This window comes from Haemorhous mexicanus, chromosome 19 (assembly GCF_027477595.1).
Source record: "Haemorhous mexicanus isolate bHaeMex1 chromosome 19, bHaeMex1.pri, whole genome shotgun sequence".
Classification (NCBI taxonomy): Eukaryota; Metazoa; Chordata; class Aves; order Passeriformes; family Fringillidae; genus Haemorhous; species Haemorhous mexicanus.
In genome coordinates, this window is record NC_082359.1 from 4,179,927 (window position 1) to 4,204,084 (window position 24,158).

The 24,158-nt window shown below is 45.6% G+C and overlaps 2 protein-coding genes across 3 annotated transcripts in view; one reads left to right on the forward strand and one right to left on the reverse strand.

Moving 5' to 3' along the window:
- Positions 1–168: 168 nt before the first annotated feature.
- On the reverse strand, positions 169–18,363 carry SUDS3 (SDS3 homolog, SIN3A corepressor complex component). The gene is made up of 12 exons (XM_059863207.1): positions 18,189–18,363; positions 16,664–16,733; positions 15,710–15,765; positions 15,322–15,393; positions 13,757–13,776; positions 13,055–13,211; positions 11,064–11,159; positions 9,289–9,350; positions 8,393–8,414; positions 7,645–7,750; positions 3,665–3,749; positions 169–2,042 (listed from the first exon to the last, which is right to left on the reverse strand). The coding sequence occupies exons 1-12, from the start codon at positions 18,346–18,348 to the stop codon at positions 1,944–1,946; spliced, it is 1,005 nt and encodes a 334-aa protein (XP_059719190.1). The 5' UTR covers positions 18,349–18,363; the 3' UTR covers positions 169–1,943.
- A 3,617-nt stretch (positions 18,364–21,980) lies between these two features.
- TAOK3 (TAO kinase 3) overlaps positions 21,981–24,158 on the forward strand; it is a 77,639-nt gene continuing 75,461 nt past the window's right edge. The window contains exon 1 of one of the 2 annotated variants that reach the window (XM_059863568.1): positions 21,981–22,130. The gene's annotated coding sequence lies outside the window, so the exon portion shown is untranslated. The remainder of the gene's footprint in view (positions 22,131–24,158) is intronic. The other variant, XM_059863567.1, reaches the window with a different exon arrangement.

Consider the following 24,158-nt stretch of genomic DNA (forward strand, 5'->3'; position numbering starts at 1 on the left):
TCCCAGCCACACTGCTGTTAACTCCCAAAATTCCCCCAGAACAGGGAACACCACAGCTGCAGATGGCTGCTGGCAAAGCATCTCCCCAACACTGAGCACAAGTCACCAGCAATTCCCACAAATATATGTATTGATAAAGTGATAGAGACAGGAAATAAATCCTGCTACTTCCTTAGCACTTTTTATTATTAGAACGATGTTCATTTAAAGACTCAGTGACAAATCCTGCCTGGTACATCATCACCTTATCAAAAACCTGTGACATGTGCAGAGAATGTTAAGTTATATTAAGTAAGCTGTTAACTTGACAAAATCCAGCCTGCTGCATTTGGCTGCCTAAGCTGCAGCAGAGATGGCACATTGTCATGGGTGGGAAACACCCTCTCCTTCCTTGCCAGAGCTCCAGATCCTCAAAACTCAGCAAAAAACCAAGTCAGGTGTCTCAGTCACATCAGGAACTCAGCCATCACACTCCACTCCAGATTCACGTAGAGGCAGCAGTTTTTGGGATGTGACTGCCACCCAACTGCAGGCAAGGAACTGGCACAGCCCTTGCAAGTCCCTTCCCTGGACTCCACTTATCCACACACCAAAGAAGGGCTGGATGGGTGTTAAGAGGAGGGCAGCTCAAAAGCAAAACCAGAAGATGCCTCAAAGTGAGAGAGATTGAGAAAGACAGGATTTACAACTTTTTGATTAGTAATCAAAAGGAGCACCAAGTTGTTCTGCACAGAAGGTGGAGATGTGACAGTGCTGCCAGGGCACCATGTGGTTCCTGCCAAGGCAGTCACACTGGTGGCACTGGTGCCTCCAGCCATCAGCAAATGACTGGGAATAATAAAGGAATGCCAGAGGCACATCTTTAAACACCTAGGGAGCACTTTAATGTCATTATTTGGGCATTTTCACTTGTGCTGCAGGAGGGCAAGTGTAGAAACCCAGTGTTACCTCCAGCAATTAAAACAGCCTTCAAAAGGAGCTTTTTGCAGAACTTCTCAGGGAATGAAGGTTCCAGCTGACAGCATGTCAAGGCCACTTCCTACTGTGTACCAGGATCCTTGGGAGGATACTACAGATCTCCTGTCAGCAGGATCCCATCATAACCTGTGATTCTGAGCATCAGTGGGAAAAGTGAAATTGATCATTTGCCTCTTTACATCTCTGAGTGGTTATAGACACACACAGAGTTCATACAGCCTTGCTATCTGCAAAATCCAGGTAATTAGTCCTTTAATTTAGTCATCCACCTATCCCAGCTAATTATATCAGCAAACAGACATACTCTGCTTGTTCATTAAGGGGTCTTTAATGTGAAGAGAAACGGAAGCTTCTGACTAACCACGCGTGACTCTGAGCTACATTAAAATCACTGTATTTCAGCCGTTTCTGAGCTGTTCACACCATCCTAAAAAAGTCTCCAATCTTTCAAGAGTCCATCCAATAAAGCTGATGTGGTGCACCAGGTATTCTGGAGGCATCTCTCAGCTGCAGATGAAACCTGGCAGGATTCATCTTTTGCCCAAAATCCTGAGCCTTGCAGGAAAACAAGGCCAAAAAGCACAAATAACCTCAGGTCTTGACAAGCAAAGCTTCTTCCACTGGTCTGACTCCCAACAGAAACATGATGATGACGTTTGTGACACACGAGTCCCATCTGTGGACCACGAAACAACAACGAAAAGGAGGATGATGCCAAGTCTTCTCAAACAGTCACCCAAAATACAAAGAGAGCGTACAGAAGCTTGATGCAAAATCCAGAAATAGTCCAGGGCAGTGCTTGGGCATCACTAAAGGTTTAAGGACTACTGGGGATTATGTGGCCAGCCACAAAGTGTCTCGTCAGAGGTCAGGACTGTTCCCTGCTGCTGGGAGGAGTGAGCAGCCTGTGAGCCCCTGGCAGAGGTTTGGTGATGTGACAGAAACCAGGACAGGGCAGAGCAGAGTCAGGTGGCCGAGCGCCGGCGGATCACGAACACGCCCCGCTGCAGCTGCCCCAGGTAGATCCTCATCTTGGTGCTGTCGCTGGTTTTCCTCACCCAGATCTGCAGGAGAGGAAGGGCAGAAAGAATGGGGCAGGAAGATGAATTAGGGGAGAAAAAGGGAAAACTCACAGCAAGCAGCACACGGACAAATTAACTCCGTGTCTCAGTGTCGGAGCTGAGCCCCTCAGGGGGCACAGATCAATGAGGTTAATCCCCTCTCCCTCCCCACGTGAGGCATTTGCAACCTGAGTAGGAAATGAAACAAGGTGTCTAACTTCACCTCCTTAACTTCCTGCTCTAAACAGCCCTCGAGAAAAATGACTCTTTCAAGCACCATCAGGAAAGCAGGTTCCTCCTGCAACAGCTCACAGCAGAGCCGTGGCACTGAGCTTTGCCTAATCAAGACTAAGTCTCTCTAGATCCACAGATGATAAAATTATCTATCCTGGGATTTGCCCAGACAAGTAACTATTAGTCAAATGAAAAGCTTATTCTGATTCTGTTCCACGAAGCATTTCCCACCACGTACCACAGAAATTGTGTCTGGAGATAAAAGGGCCTCTCTTTTAAGCACCTGCATGGAAGGATTCACACCACGTGCCACAAGACAAATTGCTGCCACCAAGGCAGCCACTCCAGAGTTTTTGAAATCACCTTCAAGGTGTTTAGATCTAAAAACCTGTACTTTAAAAATCAAGTCTGAGCAATTTCCTCTGCGTTATAGCCTTCTAATGCATTTCAACATATTTAAATAAATACACTGAGTAAGAATTATCCACTCCTTAGTACTGCAGTATTTTAGGAGAAAAGCCCAATATTTCCTAATTCAAAGGATTATAAAGTTATGTTGGCCTGTGATTTAACCTAAACTTTCTTTTTCTTCATATATTAGTTACAGGCCAGGCTAGTAAACTGATTTAAGTCTACTATTTTAGTTCTAAATTGACTCTACTAACAGGACCCCTTAATAGAAAATGAATTTAGTATTTGCCAGGATTTCTACTTCAATTATTTCTCTAGGGAAATTAAAATCAACATTCATTGATAATAATCTCCCAAATGCAACATTTCCAAGGATTTGGCAAGTTTTGCTTGCCAAAATAATTCAAAAATCCATAAACTTTGAGCAACTGTAGGAAACAAACATGTACAATTTTATATTCTACACAGTATGATGGAATGATACATTAGTTTTGCTAAATTACAATAATAACTTTTAACAAATTTTAATGCACCCATAAGCACACTACCACTGCTTTTATCTGAACAACTGAGTGCCACAACTGCCACTGCAAGAGAACAGCTGTGACACAAACAGATCCCACATGCAACTCATTCTGGGGAAAATAAAGTGTTTTCCCTTAGCTGCCACAACAAATTAAGTTCCTTTATTGGCTGATTGAGGAGAAGTGCACTCAAATCTATTATTTCTTTCCCTGAAGTGTCTGGAATCTGCAAGCAAAAACCAAAGTGCTCCCTTTGCCCAACTGCTGAAGGAGCTAGCAAAACACAGGATTATCCTTCAGAAAAAATGCAAGTCCCTTCCCATCTCAAAAAGAGATTTCTCAAGTCAGTTTTATCTTGGCTTCAGCTTTCTTTACACCCCAGACAGGTATCTGTCTTCAGCCCTTACTAAACCCATGTCTCTCCCCCCTCTGCTGACAAATAAAAGCAGCCACAACCTCGTTGGCACCCACAGAACTGATCACACAGCTGATCTTCGTGTTCTCTTTAGACTCCAGGTAAATAGCTTGGCTCTTGTGGTACCTGCAAAATGGAAAAAAAAGAAAAAAAAAAAAGGAAATGCATGAATCCATTATTGATAAAGCTGGACAGAGTGAATTTGAAGTCTGCCTTTCTTTCCACAAAACTCTGCAAGATAGTGGTGATCTGATCATACACATACACCCTGCATTAATGGAATTCTGAAATGCAGGAGTCTTAACTCACATTCAACTCTGCACTGAAGGGTGCTGAAAACAGATTTCACAGCTGCAAGGGGGAGAGGCAGAGCCCCAGCCACAGGCCAGGGGAACAGTGACTGAAAACACACCCAGGCTTCAAGGGTTAATCCAAGCAGCCTTTCCCATTTCAGACTCAGGATGGATTTCAGAAGACAACTCCTTATTTTGCCTGACAAAATATGACAGAGCAAATCACAGACAATCAAGATGTTCCCAATACAGAATTAGCAGAGCACCACCACCACCAAAAGTGGATTACCCTCAATCAGTGCAGTCTGTGCATTGTTTAATGAGACCTCAAATTTCTAATGCTGTCCTATTGTGTGAAAATACCCAAAATGGTAACTGACTCTGTAATGAGCTGTAAATATCTGCCATAAGGAGTCCAGGACTAAACACATCCATTTCACCTCATTTTAGATCATATTTTAAGCTCTATGTTTTATACACAATGTGTTAAGAACAATAAAGACTTTGAAATTCCTAACTCTGAATTTGATTGCATGGACTCCCCTCTTTCACAGCCCACATTTCTCCAAGTGCTGCAGTGTGCCAGCCCCAAACCCCCACTTTCTGTTCATTCTGCCTCATTCTCTTCCACAGGCAGAACTAATTACACTGGAACAGGTGATTTGTAAGTAAATCATCTTAATCAAGCAAGCACCAAAATACTTTACAGTTATAAAAGCATGACTGTATTTCCACCTTTCCCCTAATCATGATTTTATCTGGGCAATCCAAGCTGCAGAATCCCTGCACAGATATTCCCTAGCCACCCAGTGCAACCTCCTGGCTGCCATTTGCAAAACACATGGATTTATTGAAACTTTACAGTTATTTCTACAATAACCATACTGTACATGTGGAAGTCTTCCAATGGTTTATTCCACAATCTCTTCCTACTGGAAAATTCTGCACTCAGAATTTTCACAGTGCTTGCCAGTAGCTGGAATGAGTGTCAGCTTTGAGCCTCCCAAACATTCTCATTACCCATGGTGGGGTGGGGGAATAAAAAATCCCTAAATCCTGGAGCCTTTCAAACAATGGCTGGACACAAGTGTCTTTCTCCCTCATTTTGACAGAAACAATGTCAGTGGGTTCCAAGGCAATGCAAAGCAACAATGATCTGAGACAAAAAAAAAATAAATAAATCTCAGTTTAGCAAGTCCAGATGTCATTAAATGATACAGAGGAACTGCTGCAAACCCCAGGCCTCACTAAGATGAGACAAGAATCTCAGTCCAGCAGTGCCCTACCATGCCATGCTGTGAGTACTTAAGCAAGAGTTTTGATCTTGATACAATCAGCAGGAGTGCAGGAGAAGCCAGTGCAAACAACAGCTCTTAAGTGTTGGCTGTGCCCACACAGACAAGGAATTATTTCCCCACTTGCAACTTTTGATTACCAGTGAATTCCAAAGCTGATGACACACGTGTCAGAGGCTGCATTCAGCCCTTGGATTTCACACCATGAATGACTCTCCATCAGTAAATTAATGCTAATTGTGCCCAGAAAAGGCAAAGAGCCAAGTCAGCAGTGTTTCACTGAAGAGCTGTCTCACCTGTCCCACACTCACAGAGACAGGGCAGCTGGAGGCACAGCACCCTGTGTTCAGTTCCCTGGTCATGTCTCACCCTTTTGCCAGATTTATATATCCACAGCAGGACAGGACTGAGGAAATGACCTCAGATGAAAAATGCAATGGGGTTTAAGTTGGCATTCAAGAAGCAGAGCCAAACAACTCAGTGTTGCAGTAGGTAAAACACACCAAGTGAGGCAAGCAGAAATAATTCCATTTCCTGCTTTTACTGAAAGGCCAAGATTTCCAACTGCAACTCCATCAGAAGACTGAAAGAAATCCCTCTGCATTACTGAATGCAGCAAAGCTCAGAGCAAAAAGATGGTTGCTTTACAGTGAACTGTGGTTTAGGATTTGATGGGGGAGCACAGAGCTCTGAGGATTAAAAAACTGAGTCTAATTCCACATTCACCTGAAACACACCACTCTGGAGATGTCTGAAATGTCTCTGCAAGACTTCAGGGGGTTCATTACTGGCATTAAACATTCCCTGTTTTCAGGTAATTGTCATGCAGAGCTGCATCAGGAAATAGAGAAAGTCATTCCTGGGCTGTCAGGTTTAGGATTTCTGTGCATGCCAGCATTCTTCATGCACCTTAGGAAGAATGACCCTCCCACTACACCAACAGTTACTTCATTATTTCAAAACACCAGCTACTTTGCACAAGTACTATTACTTATTATCAATTAAAAAAAAAAAATCTAAGCAGGATTATTACAACCAAAAAAATGTAAGATACTGATCTTAAAACAGCATAAGAACAAGGCAGCCAGGAAAAACAACAGCTGGAATTCCTGACAGCAAGACCCCCATGACTAGTGAATTCAGCAAGGTGAAAATATCTGTAAAGTGCTTTATGCCACAGCCAGATACCCTCAGAGAGAGCTGGTGCTTTGCTGAGGTTCTGGGCTCACTGAAGCTCTTCCAGGTTTAAATTTAATGAGAAGTTTTGAGCTTTACTGACAGATTACTTCAGATGCCTTTTTTTTTTCCTTTCTTTTTTTACTCATGAACACTTTTCAAGTACTCCATATGCTTCAAAATTCTGAAGAGTTTATTCATCCAAATATATCCTGGGGATAGTCACTTTACACACACAAAAAAATTATAAAAGCAAAAAAAAAAACCCTAAAAACCTTGATGAATCTGTGAAGTAAGTAGCCTGTTCAGTTCCTATCTGCTTTACACTTCATGAATGTTTAAACTGAGGGAGCAGCTTTTATGAGAGCTGTGTACACTGAACTCTCAATTAAACTTCAGACAGAAAGCAAAACTCACCAACTGGCCAAGGGGATAGCTGTGTAAAAAAAAAAAAACAGCTTCACACCTACTTCTGTGATAAAATTACAGCCTCATCACTTGTTCTGAGCCACCAGAACACTGAGGTAGGCTACAAATAAGCAGATTACTTTTTGAAAGCAAATTGTTTTCTGCTCAAGTTTAAGATTGCCCCTTTGATTATCCAGGTTTGCAAGTTTCATGGATTAAGTTTAACATCTAAGTTTCCTCTGCAGAATTTAATATTTTCCTTCTGTTTTGTGAGGCTTGTACAGCTGTATGGCCATAAAACTCAACAGAGATAAATCCAATCAGCAATTCTGAAGCTGCCTCTCCCAGGTGGGTTTGATCTTTAAAGGTTATTTGGATTTATTAGAAGCATCTTTCATCCTGAGCAGCTGGTGGATGACATTTCTTCTGCCACCTTGTGGAATGCTGGGCACAAATCTGAAGCTCAGAAATGGGAGTGTGGCTGACAAATCATGGAGTGCCTGTGTCCAAACTGGGCAGCTTCAGTCACAACCCCCTGTGGCTGTTGGTGCCTCTCCTACCTCTTATTAGGTTTGACTTCCTAAGTGCCACAGTGGGCCATGGAAAAGATTCAAGTCTCCTTTTATTGGAGCCACCAGTTATCTCTGAAAGCCTGCAGGGTGTGAACATTCCATCATCCCCTCTGCTTTACTGGGCCCATGATGAGCTTGTGGAGGGAGCAGCAAACCTCTGCCCTAAAGCATTTTGTCCACCAATTCTTTGCTCAAAGCCATTTCTCTCTGCAGCCTCTGCCTCCTCACAAAACAACACAAGACAGACTGATGGAAATAAAAACTCCCCAGGCCTCACCATCTCTTGTCATAGTAGAGTTTGCCATCTTCTATCCGAGCTTCAAATCTCTGTGCTGGAGACTCTGCTGGTGTAGCTGGGAGGTGCTCAGGAGAGGAGGGGGAGGCTGGGGACAGCAGAGACACTCTGGTTAAAGATCAGCATGTGCCCATCTCACAGCAGCACATCTGACTGCAAAACTGCAGTTGGTAAGGTTGTGTGTGCAGAAATAGCAAGCAGAGAAAGCTGCAAACTCAAATATCCATCAGGAAAATATTATATATTGAGATGAGTAACTTGACCTCAGCCTTGAATTAAAATATTCACTGAAATACAGCACTTATGTGAAAAAATATTTATGGGTAAGTGATGGACAATATGTCCTTGATTTTGTTTTAGTTATAATTCACAGTTAATTAGTTAAATATGATCAAAATTACTGAGGCAAGTTAGTCCCACTCTGTCTTGAAATAAAACGTATAGGCACATCTAGAGAGCTGGAGGCATAAAACCACAAGTGGTCAATCCCTCAATGGAGCTGACAAGCAGACAAGGTACCCAGATGAAAATAATGGAAAAGTCTCTTTTCCCAGCTGGATTGTCCCATGCCCAAATGTTTCAGCCACCAAAGATGCTCATGCCCCCCTCCCATCCCTGACCAACACCAAGAGCACACAAAGAACAGCAGTTGCACAGCCAAACATCTGCAGTACCATTCTCTGCTCAGAGCAGCACCCCATGAACAAGTTCCACTGCATCTGTAACTCACCTGGTCTCTTGGGTGATTTAAGCTACATGGGAAGAGAGCAAAGCAGGGTTAGAGATCTGACAGGAGCCACAGAAGCTGCACTGATAACTTCAGATATCTTACTTTCCACACTCTGAATATTTCTATTTTAAATGCTCTGTTAAATGGCACAACACAAAAGCAGTGTGCTCTGAACAGCCAAAGGTGCAGATAATCAGTATAATGATCCAAAAGGCCAAAAAACTGACCTTGAGAGCATTCAGACAACTCACTCCAGTGAGTCCAACCCATCTAACACACTATTTTTGAATGTGATACAACATTTCCCAGGGTACACAAAATACAGGAGCCAAATCATTAGAGAAACCTCAACAGCTGGCACAAAACCAATGTTCCACTACCTTCCTCAAAATGCCTTAATGAGCAGCTTATATTCTGAGAAATTAGATAAGCCTTCAAGTGTTCAGCAAGAAAACAATATGTTAATCAAACCCAGAAAAAATTATAAACATGCACACTGCCCCCTATCCAGCTTGCTGAAAACTTGTGACAGCAGGGAGAAAAAAAATTAATGGAAAAATCCTACCCCACACTAAGGCTTAAACTAAAGTCAGCCTGTGATCTCCCAGAAAAACACACTGACATCTGCTCAGCCATGAGGAAGAAACTCCTTAACATAGCTCATCCCTTGGTTCACACAAAAGGTAACAGTCATTTAAATTAGGTTAATTAAACCTCAATGAGAAAGAGGAGATACCATCTTGCTAAAGCTTTTCTTGTGCTACTTCAGAAAGCCTACAGGGATGAAATAGTGCCACATCTCAAAAATGAACATTAAAGAGAGCTCTGTTCTCTTCAGGAGAAAGCATTTGCCTTCTCTTGGAAAGGAAGAAATACAGTCAAGCAACAATCCCTACCTTATTCAGTGTTCTTAGGTCCTCCATTATTTGCTCATCAGTCAACAAATAATTTAGCTGAGGTATCCAGAATTAAGGTTTCCATAAGCTCTTGACAAGCAAGGCTAAAAATTAAAGGTCAATGACATTTCACTTGAGTAAATGCAAGCCAAAAGGTTTCCAGGATTTTAATAAATGTCTTACTTGAGCTTTTTTTTTATGTCAGTGGAATGAATACAAGTCCATCCCCACCATCTTAGCAGCAGAGTGCAAAATCATTTTAACTTATTCAGACACAACCATCAATGAGAAACCTTTAGTGCACTGACATTTACTTCATGGAAGCATCAAGCACCAGCATTTTCAGTGTTTTTCATCTTTTATTTCTGTGGAGAAGAATCTGCGAGCTGAAACAACAGACTCACTTCAGGTTTTCTACAATGAAGCTAAATCCCACTTAAACCTAGTTAAATAAAACTTTGTGTGGTTGGGGATAAATGAGAGCCTACAATGCACCTGAAAAAAAACCCAAAACCTCTGAAATTAGTGTATTACAGTCTTATTAGAGCTCTGCTGTACTTTTGTTTCTCCATCAAAGTGTTTAGCTAAAAGTATCCAAAATATTACACTAAAGTTAACAATTGCTGGGCTGCATTTCAAGGATTTTGGTTTTGATGAACTTTAATCCTCTCCCAGTGAGCAAAGGCAGAGATTTTCACTGTGTGGTTGCTGTATCATGCTCAATTAGCAGGTCATGTTCACTATGAAACTCATTTATTTTGGATGAGATAGGGGCACTAATAAATGACTTTTTTTTTTCCTAAAAGAGTGAGCAGAATCTCCAACCAGAAAGAGGTTAATTGAAACTGGAGATGCTCATGACCATCCTGCATGAACTCCAAAAGTTCAAGATTTGATATTGCCTTCAGAAAATGAGAGTCACTCAGATAAGTTTTTTTAATCTAAGACATACAGGTTTAGAATCTAATAAGAAGCCCCTGCAAAGCAAATATCCTTGCCTTCCTCTCCAGGTGAATTTAATACACAAATAGAAAAAGTGCCTATCACCACAGAGGAGCTAAAAACATATTTCCAGAAGCCAAGGAACATTTTAATTTTGAGACATGCAGCAAGGCAGATCCTAAGGATTACACAGACATGTTTTTCTGTCTCTTGTGATACATGAAAACAAGATGAATCTTCATCTTTTCTTATTCAAAGAACAAATCTAGCATCCTTGCTTTTGCTATGCATCTCTGGATTAGAGATCTGAAGCTTTTATCAGAAATGGAAAAACTATTTGGATATGACAAGTATGATCTTTCTGGTAAATGCTTTGTCATGTCTTGAAATGAGAAAAGCTCTGGCTCATGTAAAAAGCCATTTACTATCTATGGAATCAATTATCTCAGCATAGCATATACATATATATATATATATATATATATATATATATATATATATATATATATAAAAAAAATGTTCTTTTAAAGTTTTTCTTTGGTGAAATAAATTACCTGTAGAATTCAAACTATTCTCACTGACAAAAAAATTATCTCATGATACTGTAAAGATTAAAATAGGATACCAAGGGATCTCCAAACATATACATGTACTGAATTGTGTAACTGCTGGTAGTTGCTTTAGCACATATTAGACATGACAAATGTGCTTCAGTGTTTCTCAGGTTAAAATCTGATCCTGGCATTTCATTTCCTTTTCCTTGCTGTACAAAACAACCAAGGTGTGGGTAGCACAGGGGCAGCAAACCCAGCAGTGACTCCAGGGAAGGATATCAGGGGCAGGTTTCCTCCTCTTGTCTGGGATGGGAACTGGATCATTTGGTCGCCGTCTCAGTTTCCTCGTCATAATGGGCTTCACTTCCATTGAATCTGGAGAGAAATGAAGTTGGAGAGCTGATAAGACCAGAGAGAAAGGAGTAAGCAGCAGCAGCAGCTTTCTATACAAGGCACAGGGAAAATAATCTGCCCTCTTTCATTCAGCAAATTGGATTTTTTTTGTGTGTGTGTGTGCGTGCTAGCTTCCAGCATGGAAGTGCTGACAGTGAATCCAAGTTCTCTGCCATCAGGTCACTGTTCAGTGCCAGTGCTGCAATGCCATGGTTACAGCTGCTCCAGGTACTGATAAGCAGCACAATGATGCTACAAGGATTCAAGGCAAGTTCCTTTCATGCTCACCCTATCTGCTTGGGAACAGACTGAAAAGGCCAAGCTCATGGAGTTCTTTCCCAGCCACACTCAGATCATTAATAGCATGTAAAACATCAGCTACAAATCAATTGCTCTCTCATCTTCAAGGCAGAAAAACAGCTTTGTCAAAAGATTAGAGAAAATTTCTGCATTGAAGACTGATACAAGTCTGCTGGAGTGATTTCAAACAAACAGTATTTAAATTCAGATTACCTAAGAATGATTAATGAAATGAGCCTAATTAATAACACACAGAGCAGCAGCTGACAGGAAGTAAACTGCAGCATATGCACTGGGGAGAAAGAAGAAAGTCTGTTAAAAACTTAAAACACCAGTCTCATCACCAAGTAATTATCTGACCTTAGGTTTGTCCAAGTGCCTACAGATAACCCTTACTGAACAACTCCACTAAACTCTCACAACTCATTCCTTAATTCATCAAAGTATGTTGAACTGGCAGCCAAGAGACCACACCATAAATGCCAAATACATCATCCCACCTCCCTTTCTCTGTGCTGAGATTAACTGGCTCATCTCTAAGCACCCCTGGATCACCCCTGGGAAGCACTTCCATCTGGGAAGCCCCTTTGGCTCCCACCAGACACAAAAACCTTGAGCAGCTCTGCATGTGCCAAATACACCAAATTCCTTCTCTCCTCATCTCAGGGGTGAACAAGGATGACCACGAGACCAGATTTCATAAATAAATAAAAGTTACCAAGGAAACAGCATAACTCAAGATGCTTTCCAGTCCACATCAGCCCTAAGAGTTTATATTAAGCCAAGATCACCATTTGATACACCAAAACAGGGTTTAACTCTCACTTCTGGATATTAACTACATTATTAGTTAATATAGAACCTGTAGATACTATGCAAGAAATATATGAAGGGTGTAACTCATGGACAGGCCTCAGCAACAAAACCACACTATCAGTCCATGAAGTGAGGGAGCTGCTCTCAAAGAACATCAAACCAAACTTTTGGTTCAGCACCACAGGAACAGAATTCTGCAGGAATAATTAACCCTTGACTTAGCTCCCCTGTGTGCATCACCACAGAGCACTGCAAGGCACCAGGGGTACCAGCTGTCTCAAAGAAATCTGTCCATTTAATATAAGTTTTGAGCCTGGACACAAATGTAACCCACAAATCTTTGGTTTCTGGCTTTAAGCAGCAGATTTCAACCTTTATTGTTTGGCTTTCTTCAACTGCTTGACCACCCACTCCTGCAGCAAGGAAAGGGCACAGCTTTACAAGCTGGCATCACTGGCTAGGACAATACTGTGACACATCTCAACAGTTTTACTGCTACACCAGGGAACCAAAGCAGCCTCTCTCCCTGCATATAAGCAAGGCCATCATCCCCTCTGCTGCTCCACTGGCACTGCTTGATTCACCTGTTAACAATTCATTGAATTTTGAGCTGCTTCCTCCATTAAAAGGCCATCAATTCGTGCTCTGCCCCTCCTGGCATTTCCCACCAGCTGTGTAAACCAGCACTGACACCTTTACAGCTCTTCTCCTAAGCAGGAGCAGAGTGGATAACACAAATGACAGGTGCTTATCTTCTTTACCTCCTGTTAATTCCATGGTTAGCTTTTCATTCTCAATCATCTTCTTCTTCTCTTCCAACTCTGCTATCAGATTTTCCTTAAGCTCAATTTTCTTATCTTCAAACTCCTTTGCTGCTGCTTTCTTTTCCTTCACATAATTTTTCTCCACCTGATCTGTCTAATGCAAACCCAAGGAGCAAGAAGGTTAATTAAGGACTCAAGTTAATGATATCACAACAGCTTTTCAAATGCTTTATTGATCAGCTTTTCAGTTCACAACTGGCCCAACTTCTAAAGATTATCAATATTCACAATCTACAGAAAAACATGCAAATACCACTTAGTGCTATTGTATTGGCAAAAGAATGATTTTTAAAAAGACATTTGAATGTTGCACAACACATCAAGTCCCTAGCAGAGAGCCCTGTTGATTTATAAACAGCACTCATCATCTTAAACAGCCCTTTTTGACCAGCCCAATGCACAGCCAGATACAAGAGCCCAACTGCAAATATTTACCTCTTTTTAACAACAAAGTGCAGAAGTTACTTGAGGTAAAACCAGCAGTAAGCTCTACTACATCTCAAGTGCAACAAGGCAGCCAGAGGAAGGAAATTTCTTTAAGCCTTCTGGGAAAACAAGCTCAAATACTGGCTGATGAAAGAAGGTTTATGCCTCTTCCATCTAATTAATGCATATTTTTGATAAATTAAGAGTACTTACTTCCAGCTGCAGGAACAGTTCTGAAACACAAGAAAGACTTAATTTATTACCTTCAAAGCTGCACAAAATTACTTCCTTAACATTTTAAGCCATTGAACATTGCAGCCAAGACAGGCAGTGAAGCAAATAATTCATGTACCTATCCAATCTTTACTCTGACTTCACAGCTTTATGCTGAAAATAAAGTGACTATGAAAAAGTTCCACAAAAATACACTGTCACTAGAGGTGTTTTACAGATTGTCACCTCAAAAAGCTTCCACTATTCCACACTACTGAGTTCAGTTCAGACTTTAATAGCAACACTGTACTACTCCATTATTAAAAAAAATAAAATTAAAACCAGTAATAGATATACACCAACTATAAGAATGCTGCAATAAAAATCAAACCTTTTCTTTACAAAGCATGAAAGCAGCACTAAGTAGATAATCAAATGCAGGTAAATTGAAGCTTTTGGTTTAATAAACCTCAGCATGGCAAGAACAAACATAAAAGAGCTTTATTCCTGTAGTACAAGGCAGCTGGATTTTTTTCTCATAAAATTCCAAGTGATCACCACCTGCCCTCCTGTGGAAGAACTCTGCTGCTGCAGCACTGCTCCTGGCCAGCCAGAAATACCAGTTTGCACTGGGGCTTAATTTTATCAGAACAGCCCAGGCCTGTCAGGACGCAGCTCTAGTGCATATGAAAGGTCTTTCTGGAGGTATTTTCCAACCTAAATCATCAGTGAAATTCATCTCAGGAGACAGGTTCCTGTTAATAAGATATTGTTCAAACCACTTCAGTTCCTCAAGCAAATCCCTTCCCTTTGCCAGGCATTTTCAGAAATACAGAATTGCTTGCTTTTGCTAAAGGAGGAGCAGCTGTATTTCCTATATCCACATGATGCCTTCTATCAAAGGCCCTGCTTCAATATCCAAGGTAAAAACTACTGGAAAGGGAAGAAGAAAGAGAGAGCTAGCAGCTGGATCTGATTCCCAAGCCACTCCTCTGCAGCAACATAACAAAATCACCCAGAAGGACAAGCACTGGGCACTTTAAAAATTAACTTTGCTCCTTGAAACAGAGCAGTGCCCAAAGGCCAGGCAGCCCATTCCATGCCACAGCCCTGCAGAACAGCAGTTCCAGCAGCAAATGCTCTGTGCTCATTGTTCACAGACAGATCTTGGGGAAAGCCTGTGCTCCTAATTCCCACTCCTGCAAACTGAAGGAGACAGGGCACCCAAAGGCTTCAGCTGGGGCCACGAAACAACAAAGCAAAGTGGGACACTGTAGGTTAGAAAACAATGGAATCATCTTTTTACTTGTGCTGCTTCACACAAATGAAGGGTACAACTGTTTATCAGGCAGCAAACAATGCTGATCAAGGGAAGAAAATCATCAAGGCAGATCCTGTCATGTTTGGTGGACCCTGAGAAACTCAATGTACAATGTACCCAAAGATCCCTTGGCTCCAGCAAGTTCCTTTTCTTTAAAGGACAGAATTACCTCTTTTTTACTTCAGTGTTATCTAAAACACACATTTAAGTTATTTGCTGTGTCTCAGAGAGAAATTCCACTTACCTGCATTTCTTATCCTTTCTTTGTACTGCTGGTCCAACTTCTTCATCCTTTTCTGATACTCCTGAAGAGTACCTAGTGGAAATAAATTGTAGATTCCCATTTTATTTTTTTTCCCCAAGTATTAAATATCCTCAAGAGGTCAGACACCACTCAAAGCACATTCCTTGCCTTTGTAAAAAGTGGATTACTCCTTTTAAGGGTTTTAGCAGAGAGGCTTAACTACAAGTGGAGTTAAGATGGAGAAAAGATGGGAAATTTTTAACTCTGCAGCACAGCTGAGAGCCAACATGCAGTGAAAGATGCTGCTCCCATCCTTCAGAACCCCCATCCTTCCATGACATTTGAAAAGTGCTGAAAATAAAAACCAAAGCTACTCTTCCAAGCTTACCTTCCTGCAGCTGCTGTAACTGCCTCTTCAGAGATGCCAGTTTGTCCTGATACATCCTGCAAGCACAGCAGGAAACTTTAAACACCAAGCACACATTGCTCATTCCACCATCTCTTGAGGTTACATGTTTACACACAATCAAAAACTTTTCAGAACTTCAGGAAACAATACAACTACAAACTTGAAGAATTTTATTCCAATGAAAGGTTCCCATTCTGTCTTAAAAATGGGTTTAAAATTTGGGATAAATTAGGATTTTTTTTGTTGTTGTTGAAACCTAAAATGACATTTAGATCTACAAACATCAGAAACTTTATAGCAGAATCATTCTTGCACTATGTCAAGTTTTATTAGCTGTGTACTAGCTCCCCACATTACTTTAAAAAACACTGAAATCTATTCCTGGTGCTGCTGCAAACCTGCATTTCTTTTACCACACATCTGTGGTTTAACACTGGCCAAGTCCTCCTAACCTGTATAAAAACAGGTCTCTGCCAGTAAGCAAGAACTCAAAATACTGCAAATGCTCCTACACACCAAGGGCAGACCATTTCAAGTCTCCCAAAAGTCCATTTCTGGTTCAGGACTAGAATTCAATTGTTTAAGGCATTTGGATAGGCATTTTACTTTTCCTTAGCTTATGTAAAGCACAGCCTTTATTTTCTTTGAAGGATTTATCTGCAGCAGGATCCATTTGCACCTGACCTCAGAACTCATAATTATTTCTTTGCCTAAAACAGCAGCAGCCCTTAATTTCTTGAATTTATTTAGAACAGAAAAAGTAACTGGGGAGAGCAGAAATTTAAGTGTATGGACTCAAGAGCTGTTCCACTGGGGTAAGCACTTAAAACTCCCAATCTTGGCCAATCTTTGCAAAGTTTTAGGCAATAAATAGCCCTAAACCCACAAATAAATAGAACATCACCATATTTGTATTTGGAATGGGTTACTTACTGTTCTTTCATTTCTACAAAGTCCTCCTCCTCGTGCTTTGCCAGGTCTGTTTCACTGGCATCCTCAGTGTCTAAACAAGGCAAAAAACAACTTGTTAAGATTAAAAAAGTATTTAAAAAAGAAAAACCAAACTCAGTAGTAAATTATTTAAAAACAAGGAAGCAGGCAAACAAAAAAGAAATCCCCAAACCTCAGGCAATTTAGCATCAAAGACAACCTGAGAGATGAATTCAGGAGGGAAATGAAACATCTCATGTTCCTGCAACTGTGAGTTTTGCATGAACAGCTTCAACCTCAGCCTGGGAATTTCTTCTCATTTAAGACAAGGGGCTCTACATTAATACTCACACACAGGTGAGACACAAACAGCCTAAAGACTCTGAAAGACATTTCACAAACCTGTTACTGGAGTGCCACCCACTCAGTGCTGCTCGGGTTGACCACAAAGGTCTCACAAAGAGAGCAGTTACTGGCTGGGACCTGAACTTCTCACCTATACTTCACTTAGTACTGCAGCATTCAAATACCAGCACTGCCATAAAGATAGCTGCATTTTATAAACACTATAAACTGTAAATAAAGTAAATCACTGTGGGATTGCCAGTTTGCTGCTAAGACTTTTCAGGCTTCTATTTGTAACATGGGGGTAGCCAAGAATCCATTACCTTGCCAAAGAGGGGCAACTGCCTCAAGACTTTACAGGGTGCAGCTGAGAAACCTAAACCACAGCTAATTCCCTACACATGGCAGGGGAGCCCAGCCCCTAAAATCAAAACTTTCTCAGATTTTTCTTAAACTACAAACAGTTTAAACTTAAGATAAAATTTAAAGCACAAAAGATAAACCAACAAGCTTTTTAACTGCAAGAAATGTACTTCAATGTCTGGGCCACTACAAAGGATTTCCATACTCTGTTGGGAGAGCCCCAACTGACCCTGTCCCCTCTGCATGTTTATTGTTATCCCATCTATAACCAGGCCCGAGGGGACGGAGGGCTCTGCTGCCAGTAACAGGCACTGCCCAAGAGTCCTCCTACATCTCCCTTATCTGTCGTTTTATGCCCTCTGCACTCTTGGCTACTCTAGGTTTTACTTAATTTCCTCCTTCCCCTCGCTCCCTGGTTCTTGTACTTGGCTCACATCCTCCTGCACTACTACGCTTCTGTCCTTCTCCTCCCTTAGTGCGTCCTTCCCCCTTCACACCACGGAGTTAGAACCCATACACTGGACTTCTCTGCTGTTTTCACTCTGCTGTCGCACTCAGTCCCCGGCCCAGCGCTCCCCCGTGTCCCACTGTCCCCTGCTCACCTGGGAAGCCACAACTCCACCTCTCCAGCGGCTTCTCTCGTTTACTTTTCCGCGGGGAGCCGCTGCCGCCTGACAGCTCCTCGTTTCCCTCGGGTGCTCTCGCCGCCCGAGCCCCTGAAGCCCCCAGCCCTTCCCCAAACACCGTGCGGAGCGGAGCGCTCCCCTCCACCCCCGTCCCACCCCGTCCCCGGGCACCGACCCGCCCCCTCCCCACACACCCTCGTCGGAGTCGCGGGCCCGGGCGCTCCGCTCGCCGTCCTCCTCCTCGGCGCTCTCCAGCTCCTCCTCCTCGTAGTAGTCGGGCGCGGGGGCCATGGCGGGGGCGGGCGGCCCCGGCGGCGCTGCGGGCGGCGCGGACACGAGCCCGGCCGCGCTCATGGCCGCGGGCGGGACGGAACGGAGCGGCCGCCGCTCGGCAACCGCGGCGGGAACCGCGGCCGCGCTTCCGCTTCCGGGCGGCGCCGGGGCCGCCGCGCCCCCGCCCGGCCAACGCGGGCCCTGCGGGTCCTAGGGTTACCGGTTCGAGTCTGGTGGCACGGGGTTGGACTGTGCCGGCGTGGGGTTTAACTCCTCAGCGGCTTGTGGCCACCTGGGCTCGTGTTCGTGGACCAGGCTCTGCTCAAAGGTGCCAAAAGATGGGATGGGAACAACGGGCAATGCCCAGGAAGCTCCACCTAGAGATGAGGAAGAGCTTCTTCGCTGTGCGGTGACCGAGCAGCAGAACACAGAGCAAAGAGGGTGTGGAGTCTCCCTCTCTGGGGATGTTCCAGAACCGCCTGGACACAATCCTGTGCCTCGTGCTCTGGGATGACCCTGCTGGAGCAGATGATCCCACTGTGATCCCTTCCAACGTGGCCCATTCTGTGATACAGACACAGAGCAGGACCTTGCCTCGGTGGGGATGGACTCATTAGGACACTCGTAGTCTTTTGAATTTATTTATTATATTTTAATAGAGAAATTACTTCCCGTTCCTCCCGGCAGAGCCCCGCCACAGAGAGCACTGTGATCTCACCCAGGTGAATCAGGTGCCGCGTGCCAGTGAACAGCAGCTTTGTAGGACACGTGCCTCACATCTGCCAGGTACTGGTTATTCTCCTGACTGGGCACTGCTACAAAATAAGGATCAAGACACATGTCCTGTGGTGAGAATCGTATGCAGGATCCCAGTCCCCTCTGAAAATGCCTCACAGTGGTATTTCAGACTAAATATCTCATGTATCTTATTTTTGCAGCTCTAATTCGCCTGGGTACGACTAATTAATCTCATCACCTCCAGCACAGCCACACTAATCGCTCACCTTCAGCTGCGAGGTGCATTCCTCACATGCACAGCTTATTGACTCACTGAGGCACTACAAACACCTCACCGAGGGGAAGGAAATGGGTTTGATCTGAAGCTCTGAGCTCCAAAACCTGTAGCGCCTCTCCCAACCCGCCGAGCCGGGTGCTCAGCGCCCAGAGCAGGACCAGGTCGGTCACACCGTGTTCTCAAAGGGGCAGCGATAATGCAGCGCAGCCACTCAGCTTTCCTGCCGATCACCCCAAAGGTCTGTTTGCCCAGACTGACAATTTTTAACTCGGAACACCCATGCCAAGCATGCTCCGTGCCTCTTTCCTTAAGTCAATATTGCCTCTAACAGGGGACGAGGCTGAGGCACGGCTAAAAGTGGGCACCGCCCCCCAAGCAGCTCCCAGAACTTCTGGGAGCGTTTTTGTCTCGGGGGAGAGGCACCACCCCTCCTTTCCCAAGGAATGCTGTGGGTTATCAGCACGTTGGAAACCCCTCCTTTTCCCTTCTCCCCGCTCAGGCAGCGTGGCTGGCACGGCTGCCCGCGGCCCCGGGGTGAACAGGAAAGGGCGTGGTGGCGGCTGCCACATCGCATGAGCTGCCTGGTGCCCACGGGTCTGTGCTCTCCCCACGCTCACACCTGGCTTGCAGTCCTCAAATCACTTCCCAAAGCCATCCAGTCGCTGAGCTAAAAATAGAAACGGGACTGCAGGACTCGAGAACTAACCAGAGCCCCCCTCGGAGCTTCACAAACACTAGTATTTCCCCTTTCTCCCCCATTTCCTGTGTGTATCTGTTCCATCTGTCCACACACTCGGCTCAGCAGCTCCCCTGCCAGCCGGGTTTGTGCTGCTGGGGACACCAAACCAGTTCTAAGTGTGCCTGAACCACAGCTGCCCTCCCCAGGATCATCTGCTCTGCCTCACTGCTGCCTCAGCACGTCCTGATCGGAGCTGACTGCCCTCCCAGCACAGCCCTCCGCACATCGGGCAGGTGCAGGCACCAACACGAGGGCGCAGGAAGCCCCTGAACAGGAGCCAGTGGGTAAAAAAAGCTGCAAACTGCTCCTGATGTAAAGCTTTTTTAGCTCGTTCTGTGGTCAAAACTGGGATCTCAAGCTGTTGCTCCCTCCGTGATAATTCCTCCTGTTTAATAGGAGCCTGCTGGAGACACCCTCTGCTGTCATCTCTCAGGCATTCAGTGGGAACCCGAGGGAGGAGGCTCAGCTTTAAGGAATGCCATGTTTCCCTTACAAACGCAGAAACTTAACTGTCTCCGCCCCAAGGAGCTGTCAGGGAAAGTGTAAAGTTCCCTGTCGAGCTGTTGTTCTTGGCTCGTGCTTCCATCAGAGCTGTTGTTCTCGTCACAACTCACTCAGTGCTTTGTACTCGCTCAGTTTGGGGAGAGATCTCTGCCTCCTGCTTGCTCAGCACCAGCTTTTCACAGAGCTGCTGACAGATGGGTCGTGCTCACTCTGCTCTTCTTTCCACTCGTAAGAAAGAGGGGGGAAAAAGGGTTCTGGAGCTCAGCTTATAAACAGGAAACTCATTGTGTGAAATTACTCAACTACATTGAGAAGAGCTGTATTGTACCTTGGCCTCTGAGCACAGGACACACCAATACCCCTCACCTGGGACTCAGGGCTCTCAGGTTTCTGTACCTGTGGTTTCACACAGCTCTCTGAGGATGGTTCTAGAAGCCCAAGAAGGGGAATAGCTATCAGGAGCAAGTTGGCAGAATGAGGCTGCATGAGTTACTGGCAGATAAAGCTCTGCTCCTTCAGTTTTATTTGGAAAAATGAAGTAATTAACCCCATCCCCCCCAACAAAAAAGTCTCTACAACTAAGAAGTGTTTAGGTTCAGAGGCTGTGGGGGGCCACCAATTGTGGCAGAAACATCATGAACTCACCTTACCCTGCCTCTGCTCTGAGCAGTTCCTAACGCAGAGCTCTCAATCCCTGCTACAGCTCCTTTTCTTTTGGAGCTTTGCTGCCAAATCCCAGTTGCTCCTTCTGGGTACAGGGGCCTCTTCCTGCCACAGGACACACAGTCCCTGTCAGAGCTCCCCCAACACCTGCAGCACGGGACTGAAGACTCTGAGCTGCCTTTTTACTGGGCCCAAGCACTGTCCCCTCACACAGGAGCTGGTTGTGGGCCCCAACACCCCCTACACCTGAGAGTGCTTCAGACCCTGACAATGCACAGAAACACACACAAACACCCCTCTGAACTGGTTATGGGCCCTGACACCGCTCCACACACACACACATGAGCCTGATATGGCCCCCAACATCCGTTCCCCATACTTGAGACCACTGCAGATCCCAACATCCCGGCACACACCTGAGGTTGCCCTAGCGCTCGGCCCCGCACCCCTGAAACTACGATGGGTCCATCAGCCCCTCACACACACCTAACCCTGCTGTGAGCCAACCATCCCCGCACACACCTGAGAACACTGTGGGCGCTAACACCCCTCACGCACACCTGAACCCCGGCACGAACAGGCACAGCAGCCCGCTGCAGCCGCTGCCAGCCCCTGCTCTGGCCGTTCCCCCTCACGGCGCTCCCGCCATTGCCCTCCCTCCGAGCCCGCTCCCTCCGCGGCACCGCGCAGGCGGCTCAGTCGAGCGCCGATGGCGCGGGCGGTGCGCTCGGTGAGGCGGCGCCGCTCAGCGGCCCGGCCTGAGCTGCCAGGCGGCGTAGCCGAGCGCCGAGCGGGGCCGGGCAGGAAGCGGCGGTGACGGGCACGGCCCGGCGGACACGCTCCGTCCCCCTCTCCTTCTCCTCCTCCTCCTCCTCCTCCTCCTCCTCGTTCCTCCCCGCCCGGGCCCCGCGGACGTGGCCCGCTGCCGCCGGCCGGCACCAGGTGAGGCACCGGCAGAGGGAGCGGCGCCGCTGACAGGCGGGTCCCGGCGGGGCGCGGAGGGCAGGGGGCAGCGCTGGGGCTGGCAGAGCCTTTGGGGCTGACAGCGGCACTTTTCGCAGTTCGGGCTGATAAAGGCACTTTGCGGGGCTCGGCTGTCCCGGGTGCCTCATGGCAGGGGCTGCTCGGGGTCGGGGCAGCTCCCGCGGGGCTGCGAGTGCGGGCTGTGGGGGTTTGAGAGAGCCCGGCCGGACAGGACGGGGCAGCTGCCCCGCACCCCGTGCCGGGACACCGGGACCAGCCGCTCCTCCCTTCCCTTCTGCCTCGCTCCCCCGTGCCTTGCCCCGCTCCCGTGTGCCGGGAGCTGTCCCCGGGCGCTCTCTGGAAGTGGGAGCTCCAGCAGAGCAGCCCCGAGCGGACGGGAACGCCCCGGTAGGAGCGTGAGGAGCGGAGGGAGAGCGGGCGGCTGCCTTCACCTGGGGCCGGGCAGGGCTCGGGGGAGCGGCGCTGCTCCCGGGATCAGCCCGGGATCCGTCTGAGCCGGTGAATCCCGGGGAAGAGGGAGCTGCGCTCCTGTCAGCTTGGAGCGGAGTTGGAAGCAATGACGTCGGTCGGGTGCGAGCAGATGTCTCTGTCCTTTTAATGACACAGAGAAATGATTTGCTGTAGGTGCTGGATGCCATCGAGCAGCACTCGTACTTGCGTGGGAAGGAGAAGGAAGGAGGACACGAGGCAAGTACTAAGCCTTCAGAATTTTGTTTTATAAATACATCTCCTCGTGTCTCCTCGCCCCCCTTCCCCAGGAACGTGAGTGGAATGAATTCCCTAATCCTACTACTGTGGCAGTTCTAAACTTCAGTAGCCCTGGTAGATTCCTGGTTTTCCCTGCTCCCTTCCTGAGCCTGGGCAAGAGTGAGCAGTTCGGTGCTGGGTTTGCTGTCCCCAGCTGGGCTGTTCTCCCCTGGGTGGGGGAGAAGCCCGTGGGACACTGCTCTGGGAGCTCTGTGGAATGCTGGGCTCACACAGTCCAGCAGCAGCTCCGTGTTTGTTTAGAAACGGCAAAGCAGGCGGTGCTGATTCCAGCCCTGCTTGTGCCGGGAGGATTTGGAATCTCCCTGCCCATCTGTGGATAGTAATCCACATAAGAAGGTGGAAGCAGTCAGGTTCTGCATCCACGTGGACACACTTGCACAGAACACAGGGTGATTTCAAGTTGCTGGGTACAGCAGTGCTGGCTGAGGTTTGTGGTGCTTATGTTGTTTGAGAATAAGTGGGCTCCAGTCTGTTCCCCAAGGTTTGCTGACATTTTTTAGCAAATGTTTAGAATGCTGCAGTGCTGGCAGTGCTGCAGCTTGTTTTGCCAGTGGTCATTACTTTGATGTATCCCATACCAGATTTGTGAGAGGACACGTGTTGGTGTTTCTGTGTTGATGGATTGTTTGTGGAAAGAGATAATACACCATGCTTGTCCTCTCTGTGAGCTTAAAATGGAGCTATTTCTGGTAGGTAGCTATTTCTGTGTTCTCAGGGGCTAATATAACAATATAGGGCGTGTTTTAAATGTGAGTACTGTCTGTAATCTCTCTTTTAACTGAGCTTTATACAGATATCTGACAATTCTTCTGTGCACCCACAGTGAGGTTGCAAACTGTTCCTATCTACATAAATGTCTCATTTATCAAATCCAGATTTCTTATTTGCTGTCCAACTCATCATATAACTTCCTCTGGCATCTGATTTGAGGAAACCTTGAGCTGAGTTGTTTCCATCCACCCTTCTCTGTACCAGAGCTTTCAGATTGCAAACTAATTCTTGTTTGTGTGTGTGTGTTTTACTTACAGTGATTCTCTCTAAGTACTTCCCTTTTACATTGGGGATCTTAGCAAGTCAAAGCTTTTAAAGATGAGGTATTTCTACTTGTGTGCATTCTAAATGTGGCTCTTACATCCAACAGGGTTTTACTGTTAGATTTGTTTTCCATAATGTGTTGCTGGATGGGGGAAACTTTCAGCAGGAATGAGCTCTGTTCCT

Bases quoted from the DNA above. Each gene is read 5' to 3' on its own strand.
- SUDS3 (XM_059863207.1), bottom strand. From the start codon at position 18,348: ATGAGCGCGGCCGGGCTCGTGTCCGCGCCGCCCGCAGCGCCGCCGGGG. The intron at 13,777-15,321 runs GTAAGTGGAATT...CTTGTGTTTCAG, and splicing joins AGAAAGGATAAGAAATGCAG to AACTGTTCCTGCAGCTGGAA. The intron at 3,750-7,644 runs GTGAGGCCTGGG...TCCATTTTGCAG, and splicing joins CTCTACTATGACAAGAGATG to GTACCACAAGAGCCAAGCTA.